This window comes from Alosa pseudoharengus, unplaced genomic scaffold (assembly GCF_046254945.1).
Source record: "Alosa pseudoharengus isolate Yale_2024_CS ecotype anadromous, Long Island Sound unplaced genomic scaffold, YU_APseudo_1.1 YU_APseudo_1.1_scf_8, whole genome shotgun sequence".
NCBI lineage: Eukaryota > Metazoa > Chordata > Actinopteri > Clupeiformes > Clupeidae > Alosa > Alosa pseudoharengus.
In genome coordinates this window covers 31,403,066-31,415,565 of record NW_027468870.1, presented here as the reverse complement: position 1 = coordinate 31,415,565, position 12,500 = coordinate 31,403,066, and the positions used below count along the sequence as shown (strand labels likewise).

Genomic DNA, 12,500 nt, shown 5'->3' with positions numbered 1-12,500 from the left:
GTTTATGTCAAAGATACAACAGGAGGGTTGAGGTTTCACACAAACATGCAAACACACAACCAGACAGTGATTTATGGATAGTGTGTATTGCAGGCATGAAGGCAGATGCCTTAGTAATAGCAGTAGCATAATGAGTATGGGAGTATGAGCACTTTTTAAAGAGGATACGCCAGATGAACTGAGTCATAGATAAACACACACACACACACACACACACACACACACACACACACACACACACACACACACACATACTTAACCCCTTGCTCAATCCCACGTCCCTCTTTGTCTTGTGTGCAGACACGCCGCCCACCATTCAGGGCGTGGACCACCGTCAAATCCAGAGGGAGCTGGGAGACGTGGTCATCCACCTCCACAACCCCGTCATCCTCTCCTCCTCCTCCGTCAGGGTGCAGTGGACCGTGAGTAACCCCATATCTATCCAAAGTCACATACACACACACACACACACACACACACACACACACACACACATACACAGTCACTCTGAATTGTCAAACATGCAGGCAATAGACACACAGACACTGATGCTCTCTCTCTCTCATTCTCTCTCTCTCGCTCACACACACACACACACACACACACACACACACACACACACACACACACACACACACACCATTCTCTAAGGGCATGGGATCCTTTTTCCCAAATGAGGCACTCCTCCTCAGCCTCAGACCCCAGGACTTTCACTCCCATTCTATCGCAGACAAAAAAACAAACAATCGAACTAAAAAAAACAAGAGGACTCACATTTCATACCCCTCGCCTCAAATATGAAACCCCTCCACCCTCCACCCTCCACCCGTCCCCTAATCCCCCCAAGCTCTAGTGTCCAGCCTGGGTTGGGCCCACGAGTGCTGCTTCCCAAACCACTTACTCATCTCCTTATCGGAGGCTGCATCCTGCATGCTGAGGAGGGGTCCCTCAGTGCTGGTGGGGAGGCTTCTCTGTCAGGACGAGAGTTGAGCTTGGCCAGGGAGCCGAGAGGACAAGTGGAGCCCTCCGCCTCGAGCTCCGGAGAAGTGGAGCTCGCCCTTAAATCAGGACCACCTGGGCCGGCGGAGCCATTTTTCTTTTAATCAGCTTCAGCTATAGAAGCATGCTGCAGTTTACTCTCTCTCCCCTCATTCTGCCTCTGCCTCTATCTCTTACTCTCTCTCTCTCTCTCTCTCTCTCTCTCTCTCTCTCTCTTTCTTTCCTCTCTCTCTCTGTCTCTTTCTCTCCCCATTGCAGCTGGGGACAAATGGTGGCCTGGCCTTGACGAATGGCTGGGTGTGTATACACACGTCAGGGCTGGGGCCATAAACACAGTGGCAGAATGTAAATAGTTTAGCTGAGGCCCAGCGGAGAGACCTGCATGCCGCGCTCCTGAGGAATGCTGGGCCTTCGCCACCCTTTGAGCTGCCGCTCCACGGCCAGGAGATGAGCCTCACTTTGTTTGCGTCCGTTCCCTCCTTTTCAGTCACGTTTTTAACGTCTGCCATTCACGCCATGACTTTGTAATGGTACTCTGTTTGTTTGTATACAAGTGAGCATATCACCATATAAACGTATAATAAACAGCATGAGTCTGGATGGTGCAGTATTGACATAGATACCCAGACCAGTTTGATGTAAGCACTGGAAACACAGCAGAAGCCTTCTCATGATTCACATATTTCCATAAGCTCTGATGATATCCAGACCTCTGAGCTTTTTGGATGGCACTGTCTGGTGCTTCCCATTCACTCGGATGATGTTGGAGTTGATGTTGATGTTGCAGCTGGTGTTGATAGAGGATGTTGATGTGGCAGCATTTTTTTTTCTTTTTTTTAGCTCTTAGCGGGGAGTGCTAAAGCAAATGTGAAAGCTGCATGGGAAGGGAAGAGCAGTCCAGTTTTGTGCTGCTGACCCGTGTGGGGTGCTGGAACGCTGGCGTAAGGCCTGAGGGGGCCACTGGGGACGGCTTAAGTGGTGGCAGGACGGCAGGAAGTGGTCACCTCCCACTGATCTCACCCCTGTGAGTCTGCAGCTGAAAGAGATGAGGCCTTGTAGTGGAGACCTCCCGTCGGGCCACATGGGGTTTGTGTGTGTGTGTGTGTGTGTGTGTGTGTGTGTGTGTGTGTGTGTGTGTGTGTGTGTGTGTGTGTGTGTTTGTATGTTTGAGTGAGAGAGAGAGACAGAGAGAGAGAGAAATAAGGCTGCAAGGGGAGAGAGAGACAGAGAGAGAGAGAGATGTGTGTGTGTGTGTGTTTATGCACACACAAGAAACAAGACAAGCATACGCCAGGCACGAGCCCTTTGCACACAGGATGTTCCCAATCTCCATGGTTACCATCCCGCAGTACACCAAAGCCGTGCTATTTGCTGATGCCGGGTTTGGGATTTAGTGCTGCTATTTATTTAGGCATGAAATTCTCTCCCGAAATACCCTGTTTAGTTGGAGCTGAGCTGAGGTTTGGGCGCCTGTGGGAATAAATAGAACGATGGCTTCTGTCACACAAAATGAAAAACACATTTGAGTGAACATGAGGACGCTCATCCAGAGCTGTGCTAATGACTGGATATGAAAATCCAAGCAGACGTCACCACACCAAAAAAAGACAAGACGTTTCTTTGGCACTCTTATTGATAAACACATACAGGAACAGTGTGCTGAAACAGAGGTAATTTTTCTAACCAATGCAGTGAACTATCACTGTGATGCATGCATGTTTTGTGGAGATACATGCCCAGTTATTAATGGTTCTGTGTTGTTGTTATTCCTCCACACCAACAGGTGGAGCAACAGTCCCAGTACATCCAGGGCTATAAAGTGATGTACCGGCCCACGTCCGAGGCGGGGCAGGCCCGGGGTCAATGGGTCGTCTTCGAGGTGCGAACACCTGGAGAGGATGGCGCCGTGGTTCCCCAACTGAAGAAGGGCGTGACCTATGAGTTCAAAGTGCGGCCGTACTTTGACGAGTTCCAGGGCGCCGACAGCGAAGTGAAGGTGGCCCGGACCATGGAGGAAGGTGGGTGGACCATGGAGGAAGGTGGGTGGGGAGGAGTAAAGGGGCTTAATTGGCTGCCATCAGAAGGATTGGGGGGGTCGTCAAATAGTAGTCTGTTTAGAAACTTTGAATGTGTAAAACACTAAGCTAACTCCAAATGGCTGGTGTGTTTCTCTGTGTGTGTGTGTGTGTTTGTGTGTGTGTGTGTGTGTGTGTGTGTGTGTATGTGAGTCTGTGTATTCCCACATGGGTACTGGCGTGTCTGTGTTGCGTAAGTGGCGTGTGAGTGATAGCCGAGGCAGCCAGGCTAACTACAAATTGAGCAGCTAATTGTTTTCTGTACGTCCCATCTCCAGCCCTGCTGACGTGTGCCCTCCTCCTCTACCCCATCTTAATCCCACCTCAGAGGCAGCAGCAGGACTCCTGTGCCCGCCGGCTCCTGTGATTCACACCCATTAACCCCCCCCCCCCCACAACACACACAGACACACACAGACACACATAGACACACATACACACCACTCCAATTCATGACTCTTTTTCTCCCCCCTGGAAACAATAAACAGGAAATAAATCTTCCCAGCGATTTCCTGATTAGGCCTTTAGATGCGCGTTTGCCGGGAAACAGTCAGCACTTGTGGCTCTCTTTATGAGCCTGGGGAGGAACTGGGAAAGCACACGAGAGTGGAGTCGCCCAGGCCCTTCTGCGCTGTTTAACGCTCGTATTGTCTCTGTTTTATGGCCTTTTTATAGCCATTTTTTAAACTTGCGGTATCCTCTGCCTGATAGCATATGGAGACGCCGATGTGGCCCTTGCTAGGACCTGTCATCAATTTGAGGTTGGAACGGGGTTTAAAAGTAGGACAGATTGATAGAGGTTAGGTGAAGGTGAGGCTGGAGGCTTTTTTCCCCGTCCTTACATTCTTCTCTTTAACTCTCTCTCTGTTCTCTGTCTATCTCTCCTTCCCTCTTTCTCTATCATTGCTCTCTATCTCTTTCTCCCTTTCTCCTTTGCACACTTTCTCTCTCTCTTTCTCTCTCTCTCTCTCTCTGCGCTTCTCTGTCACAGCTCCCAGCGGGGCACCACGTGGCGTAACCGTGACAAAGAGCGACACCAATGGGACCGCCATCCTGGTCGCCTGGCAACCGCCTCCCAAGGAGGAACAGAACGGCATGGTCCAGGAGTACAAGGTAAGCAGAGGGCACCTCGCTCCTCTCTCCGCACACACAGACAGCTCCCTACCTCTCCCTCTCTCCCTCCACAAACAGAGGCCACCACGCAAGCACAGTGCCAGCATAACCTGAAGAGCTTTAGCGCCATCTACTGTTGAAAGCATGCCCCACTGACCCAACTTGGCTAATTCCTCTGTGCATTATACTGTACACATTCATTATTACGCCTCTCTCTCTCTCTATATATATATATATATATATATATATATATATATATATATATATATATATATATATATATATATATATATATATATATATATATATATATATATGTGTGTGTGTGTGTGTGTGTGTGACAGACAGAGTTAGTGTAATGTTATGCTATATCTTATGATATTCTTACACGTAAGACGTTTTAATGTTTATGTTTATGTTTATGGGTGTGTGTCTAGCTGCATCAGTGGCCATGTTCTCTCTGTTCCCCTTCTCTGTAGATTTGGTGTCTGGGCAACGAAAGTCGTTACCATGTCAACCGCACAGTGGATGGCTCCACCTTCTCCGTCATCATCCCCAACCTTTCGCCGGGCATCCGCTACAGCGTGGAGGTCGCTGCCAGCAATGGGGCCGGCCCAGGGGTCAAGAGTGACGTCACCCTTTTTGAAATAGGTGAGAGCCACACGCAAACACACAGATACACAAGCACATATAAAATAAGAACGAAAAAGGCATAATATCACACATTTAAACACGTTTTTTATCTAGTTTTAGCCGGTCCTGACATCAGAGCACACATACACAAGCACACACACACACACACACACACACACACACACACACACACACACACACCTACATTCAAAGATGAATTCATACACAGACACCGGTAAATAGATTGGTGAGAATGAACTTCAGTAAAAAGCCAGACTACAGATCTGTGAAGGTTAACATCAGACACATAAAACAAGTCATTAAACATGACATGGCTGTTAACTTTAACACTCCTCTATGGGAATAAATCATGTAAGGAGTCTCCCTCTGCTTTGAATCACTGCTGAATGGGACAGTCACTTTGCCAGCCACTCCATCTGAAGGCTCATGTGTCTCCTTGTTGACTGCAACCAGAGATTTGATGCAGCATGTTAAACTGTGAAGTCACAGAATACAAAATCTCCTCACTTTGAAGTTTGTCTCACAGAGAGAGAGAAGAGAGAGAGAGAGAGAGACAGCATGTCCATACATGATCCAGTCCTGTTACTGTCAGACACACAATCTCACTCATTCAGTCGTGCAATCAGAGGTAATTGCAGCTTCGTCACAGTGGTCCGACTTCAGATGTGGTTTTTCACAGTCAGTCAGTCAGAGAGTCAGCAGTGTGTGTGTGTATGTGTGTGCGAGAGTCTGTGTGTGTGTGTGTGTGTGTGTGTGTATGTGTGTGCGAGAGTCTGTGTGTGTGTGTGTGTGTGTGTGTGTGTGTATGTGTGTGCGAGAGTCTTGTGTGTGTGTGTGTGTGTGTGTGTGTGTGTGAGAGAGAGAGTCTGTGTGTGTGTGTGTGTGTGTGTGTGTGTGTGTGAGAGAGAGAGTCTGTGTGTGTGTGTGTGTGTGTGTGTGTATGTGTGTGAGAGAGAGAGTCTGTGTGTGTGTGTGTGTGTATGTGTGTGCGAGAGTCTGTGTGTGTGTGTGTGTGAGAGAGAGAGAGAGAGAGATAGAGAGTGTGGTTTGTTTTGCCACTATGCTATCTAATGTTTTCACATGATCAGTATCAGCCTCCCACAGCATCCTCTTTAGTGGTTAGAGCCTCCGAGCCTGCTAGCCTCAGGCTAATGTCATGAGGAGAGGTGGAGGAGGACTCCACAGGCTTGTGAAAGAGAGAGAGAAATGGTTGCTACTGTATTTTTAGTCCCAGCTGTTTGTGTGTGCATGTCGTGGTTGTTTTCTCTTCTTCTGTGAGTGGTGATCTGTGGCTACTGGGACATGAGTATGGCCTCTGACTCCTGTCTGATTTACACTCATGTTTTGATGTTTCTGTCCCTCTCTTCTCTTTCCTCTACATTCCCCACACTTCATTTCTTTTTTTTCCCATGGCATCCTCTTCTTCCGATTGTCCACAACCTCGTCTTCATTTTCATTAATCTCTCCTTTTCTATTCATCTGTCTCTCTCACCCCTCCCTCACTCACTCTCCTCCCTCTACCATCACTCCATCTCTCTCTCTCTTTCTGTCTCTCTCCGCTCTCCATCTTTCCACTCTCTCTCTCCCTCTCTCTCTCTATTTCTGCTCTCCCTCTCTCCATCTCTCTCTCTCTCTCTCCCTCTCTCTCTCTATTTCTGCTCTCCCTCTCTCCATCTCTCTCTCTCTCTCTCCGCTCTCTCTCTATTTCTGCTCTCCCTCTCTCTCTCCCTCTCTCTCTCTCTCTCTCTCTCTCCGCTCTCTCTCTATTTCCACTCTCCCTCTCTCTCTCTCTCTTTCTGTATCTCTGGTTAGACCACTCGGGTATGCCGACGGTGGTGGAGAGTGGTGTGGAGAGGGACACGCTGTCTCACATCTCAGACGTGGTCAAGCAGCCAGCCTTCATCGCCGGCATCGGCGCCACTTGCTGGCTGGTGCTGATGGTGTTCAGCGTCTGGCTCTACCGACACCGCAAGAAGAGGAGCGGCCTCAGCAGCAGCTACGCCGGCATTCGCAAAGGTGTGTGTGTGTGTCTCTGTCTCTGTGTGTGTGTGTGTGTGTGTGTGTGTGTGCGTGTGTGTGTGTGTGTGTGTGTGTGTGTGTGTGTGTGTGTGTACTGTATGTGTGTGTGTGTATGTGTGGATGCCTTCTTGTCAGGATAAAGTCTTAAAGCCTAAAGCATACCACATTTTCCTTAGTTCTTGTCATTTCATCGGAACCTACACACCATCTTCTAACCGGACTTCCGAACCTGGACCATACAACTAGGGAAAGCTGTCACCAGTGTTGAGAGAGAGAGAGAGAGAGAGAGAAAGCAATACAAATTGTATCGTTGTCATGACAATAAAGTTCTATTGAATTGAATTGAATTGAGAGAGAGAGAGAGAGAGAAAGAGAGAGACCTTTTTATGACTCTTACTGTAGCTCACCTCATGTAGTAACAAAGTAAACCAATAACCTTGCCATTGTTAGCATCTTGCACTAGCATCTTGCACATCTTGTAAACTAAGGTCAGGCTGTGGGGTCAATGTTACAAAACGCACCATGGAGAGCAAGCGAGGTGATGGGAGGTGAGCGCAGGACCAGATAACAGCACAGAGAGCAGGGCAGAGATGGCATTCAGCCGTCGACACGCTGTGCCCCACGGTTCTGAAGGTTACCAATGGGACACAGCGATAATTTCATTTCTTTCATTCAGTTTTATCACTTTAGGGTTTTTTTTTTCACCTTTCCTGCTCTCTCATTTCCTCTCTCTCCCTCCCTCTCTCTCTCCCTCTCTCCCTGTCTCTCTTCTTGGGTCTATCTGTCGTGCCTGGTCTCGGCTTCTTTCATGCTCAAAGCTGATAAACTGATAATGCGCTAGGCAGGCAGGCAGGCAGGCAGGCATGGAGAAAGGCGAGCCGTTTGGTGTAATCTTTTCAGCAGTTCAAAGAGCTCAAAGCTGCCTGCCGATCAGAGGACCAGCGCATCACAGATCACACTGACATTCAAAGGGTGACATTTCGTGTTGCTTTTTTTTTAAAAACACGATGCTGTTTTCCACATGTAGGGTGTGTGTGTGTGTGTGCGTGTGGGTGGCGTGTGTTTGTGGGATGGGGTAAGGGGGGGGGGGGGGCTATGTGTATAAATTATTTATATGGTTTTGTATTTTTGTATTTCTGCTGTGTTCATATGTGTTTGTGGTGTGTGTGTGTGTGTGTGTGTGTGTGTGTATGCGTGTGTGTGTGGGGGGAGGGGGTTAATGATTCAGAGTAGTGTGAGTCTCACTAACTCAATTATCTCTCCCATTGTAGCCACAGTAACCTCAATTACTCCCCAAGGCTGTTTGGAATGAGGTGTTTTGTTCTGTACTCCTGTGTGTGTGTGTGTGCATGCGTGGTTGTATGTGTGTGTGTGTGTGTGTGTGTGTATGTGTGTGTCTGTGTGTTTAGCCTCACTTAGCAACCTATACACAGACACACAATAATAGTTGCGCCCCCCTCTTGAGCAGCGCTGCATGTAAAAATGAAGTATGGGAATTAAATCGGTGTGTGTGGGTGTGTGTGTGTGTGACTGACAGTGCTGTTTGGTCTCCCCACAGTGCCATCCTTCACCTTCACACCGACAGGTACGTTAATTTCCTTTTCCTCTCTCTGCATCATCAGTGTATCTCTCAACAGGACTTTTCCACATGAACGCATGGAAAAGGCCTCCCTAAAGATGAAGGGTTTGACTTTTTCTTGGCCTTCATATTAGGGGAAGCAAACACAGATTATTAACGTCATACAATAAAAACAAATGAAAGATAGAGATCAGCACATTAGACTCTACATGGTTGCATGGTAGCACACAGTCACAGGCACACTCAACTCCACAATTAAATTCCCTCTTAGGGTGTGAGTTCCAAAAAGACTGTGAAAACAAAGTTGAAAACTCCCCAGCGTTAGCTCTTTATAAATCTGTATTGGACCATGTCTTCAATAAACATATGTGATTCAGCCCTAGGCCATCATCAGCATGGGACAGGCAGAACTGCTACAGCATGTTGGCCTCATGCTCATATTCCTGTAGTTTGTATCTGACCCTGACAACATACTACTCATTTCAGAATTTGATGAGATGCTTAGGTTTTCAAAGGCAAATATCTTCCAATGATTTGATTAAAGTGTTCATTAGGCTATTATTCATTTCTGAACAAATGGCACAGACATTGGTCAGAGAAGGATAAGTAAGAGGCTAGTTGCCTGATAAGTGTGTGGGGAAGATGGCATCCAGGACTGGCTCTAATCCTGGTGTAGGTGTCGGCCTCGGCTGCCTCTCTGCTCCCTGGAGAGCCACGGCACAGGGCCTGCTGAGAGGCGATAGCCAGCCTGGCGCTCCTCATTCATTATTCTCATTCAGGAGGGGAGCCTGTCGGCTCTAATACACTGTATTCGCAGGGTTTGAAGTGTGTGTGTATGGGTGTGTGTGTGTGTGTGTGTGTGTGTGCGTGTGTGTGTGTGTGTGTGTGTGTGTGTGTGTGTGTGTGTGTGTGTGTGTGTGTGTGTGTGTGTGTATGTGTCCTGTGAAGGCTTCACCAGACAGTCCTGTGGGGGTTGTAGCATGGCTGTAAAAATGTAAGCTCGCTGTGAATAGCAGTCTGTTGGCATTAGGAGTGAGAGCTAAGATACACACACTTGCTATCAGGCGGACACACACACATATCTACAGATAAAGATATTTAGAGATTAGTAGGGCCATTAGAGGTAAACATGAATCGTGCATACATGCTCAACAATCTACAATCAAGCACACGCACGCACATGCACCATCCATTCTCATCTCCTCATACACATGCACATCAATGCAAATTCACACCTACACACGCAGGTATGCACCTCTCAACTTCTCACAGCAGGGCTCACAAACACATAACCACACACACACACACACACACACACACACACACACACACTAACAGTCTTTCAGTCGAACCACAACCCCTGTCTGCACTTGCCATTGCCCTGCATTGAACCCTCACTGAGGCTTACTGGGTAATTCTGTGGTGGCGGTGACTAATGCTGACTTGTTGAGGATGTGTCAGGTAGAAAGGGGTCGTCATTCATTGTGAATGGCGCCCTAGGGATAAGTGGATGGCATTTGATTGCTGGTGTTCTGTAAACTGGTGTTTTTGTATAGCGCAGGTGTACCGTGTCCTACTAAGGTGGAGATTTGTGGTTGCGTGTTTGTCTTCAATTGAATGAGAGAGAGAGAGAGAGTATGTATGTGTTTGTGTGTGCTGAAGTGTGACTCATGGCCAGATAAGTGTTGTTAGTGCTGGTAAATCATGTTATTTAGAAGAAGACTCACTGTGACTCAGCTAATATGCTGGCAAGGTGTTTGTTGACCACCTAAATCAGGAGATGACTCGGGGAATTCTGATGTTTTATCAGCTGAAGAGGAGAGAGGAAATTTCATTGCTCATCAGGTTTCTCTTTTGAGATAGAACACATAGATAGACAGTCACTTAGAGCTTTCAAAGAGCATTACTGGGACCAGGAGCGCGGGTTTGGTATATTTGTATTTATTTATGACATTGTTTATAACAATTCTCTAAATATTTTCCTCTTTTTCAGTGGCCTATCAAAGGGGTGGAGAAGCAGTCTGCAGTTCTGGAAGGTAGGTTTGTGTGTGTGTGTGTGTGTGTGTGTGTGTGTGTGTGTGTGAGAGAGAGAGAGAGAGAGAGAGAAAGGGAAAATCACAGCTGTATGTACAGTATGCCTCTCTAAACACTAGGGGGAGATGTTTACCTTAATATTGGTACACTGATGGAAGCAAGCCACTTACCAAATGCCTACCCAGTCATTACCCCAGTGGAGAATACAGAACATGCACTGTGTATATGTACAGTATAGTGTATGTGTGTTTGTGTGTGTGTGTGTGTTTGTATACGTGTGTGTGTGTACCATCCCTACATCTGTATCAATTAGTGAGAGCTTATGTATGTTCCATGTTCCATGCATGAGAAATGTACTGTGCACATTAATGCAGTGTTTTTCTAGTAAAGTATTAATGCAGCTCTGCTGTGTTTTAATGTCCTCAGACATCATTAGAGTCATCATTAGTTAATGCTCATTGATGCAGGAAACATGAGAGTACATACAAGAGCTACTGTACCTCTCACCTCGATACCTTTCCAGGAATATCATTTCTATAGCATTCCTTAAACGTACACACCAACACCACTCAAACAGCTTTCCAGAATTTTCCAGGGGCTCAGATCATTCATAGTGTGTCCCTCTGATGTAAAAATGTGAAACATTTATGTTTTCTTTTTTATGTGTTTGTGTGTGTGTGTGTGTGTGTGTGTGTGTGTGTGTGTGTGTGTGTGTGTGTGTGTGTGTGTGTGTGTGTGTGTGTGTGTGTGTGTGCATTCCACACTCCAGTGAGGCCAGATGAGAGGAGCTGTCCTCTGGGTTCGCCCCTTAAATTATGTTCGGGATGTCTCTTTAAAGACGTCATGTTGAGACAAATAATTTATTGATCTCAGATGGCTGCATAATAAATCAAATGGGTTAAATATGTACGGGCCTGGGGTCTCTGAAGTAAGGAGAAGTTAGTTCCCTGCGCTCACATACCCAGCTCCAGTTACATTTCTTTAATGATCAGTAAAGATGGTGCAAACATGTGATAGGGCTAGGTGTCCAAGGGTGATGTAGGTCCCCACACGAAAACAAGAATGTATGTGTGTGTGTGTGTGTGTGTGTGTGTGTGTGTGTGTGTGTGTCTGTGCGTGCGTGCATGCGTGTGTGCACATACTTGTTTATTAGCTTCTCCAGACATACATTATGCATATTTACTTTGGTACATGTTTACTTGAAACCAATGTTGCTAAAGCGGCCTCCTCTCCTCTACTTTCCACTCCTCTCCTCTCCACCCCTCTCCTCTCTTCTCCTCTATTCTCCCCTCCTTTCCTCTCCTCTCTTCTCTCTTCTCCTCTCTCCTCTTTTCCTCTCCTCTCCTCTTCTCTTCTCTCTTCTCTTCACCCCTCCTTTCCTATCCTCCTCCTCCTCTCCTCCTCCTCCTCTCCTTCTCCTCCTCTCGTCTCCTCTCCTCCCTGTAGACCGGGCCTTCTGAACATGGGCGACACGGCCAATCAGCCCTGGCTGGCCGACTCGTGGCCCAACGCCTGCGGCAACCACAAGGAGCGCAGCATGAACTGCTGTAACGGAGGCAACGGCACCAGCGACAGCAACCTCACCACGTACAGCCGCCCCGGTGAGAACAAACACACACACATACTCACACACACACACACACACACACACACAGAGACACACACACACACACACACACACACTGAGACACACACACAAACGCATGCAAGCGTTTGTATACACATGGACACAGACTCACAAGCACGCACTCTCACAGACACACAAACACACACTCACACAGACACACACTGACACAGACACATATGTACACAGACAATACACAAAAGGTGTCCTTACAGCTAATGTGCACAGGTGCAAAGGTGTTCAGTGCCATAGACAGTGAAGTGCGAGAAGATTCAGTGCCATAGACAGTGAAGTGCGAGAAGACGCTAATGTGTAGGAAGAATGGGAAACATTGGTGCATTGGTTATTGGCTGTGTGTGTGTGCGTGCGTCCATGCATGTGTGTGTGTGTGTGTGTACAGAGC

At 47.4% G+C, this 12,500-nt stretch overlaps 1 protein-coding gene across 1 annotated transcript in view; it reads left to right on the top strand.

The window, feature by feature from the left end:
* Window positions 1-12,500, top strand: part of LOC143112708 (roundabout homolog 1-like) — a 30,670-nt gene that overhangs the window by 5,960 nt on the left and 12,210 nt on the right. The window contains exons 7-14 of the mRNA XM_076274975.1: window positions 301-422; window positions 2,783-3,017; window positions 4,066-4,187; window positions 4,667-4,838; window positions 6,654-6,857; window positions 8,419-8,445; window positions 10,433-10,475; window positions 11,920-12,074. Of these exons, the coding sequence (XP_076131090.1) occupies window positions 301-422; window positions 2,783-3,017; window positions 4,066-4,187; window positions 4,667-4,838; window positions 6,654-6,857; window positions 8,419-8,445; window positions 10,433-10,475; window positions 11,920-12,074 (1,080 nt within the window). The remainder of the gene's footprint in view (window positions 1-300; window positions 423-2,782; window positions 3,018-4,065; window positions 4,188-4,666; window positions 4,839-6,653; window positions 6,858-8,418; window positions 8,446-10,432; window positions 10,476-11,919; window positions 12,075-12,500) is intronic.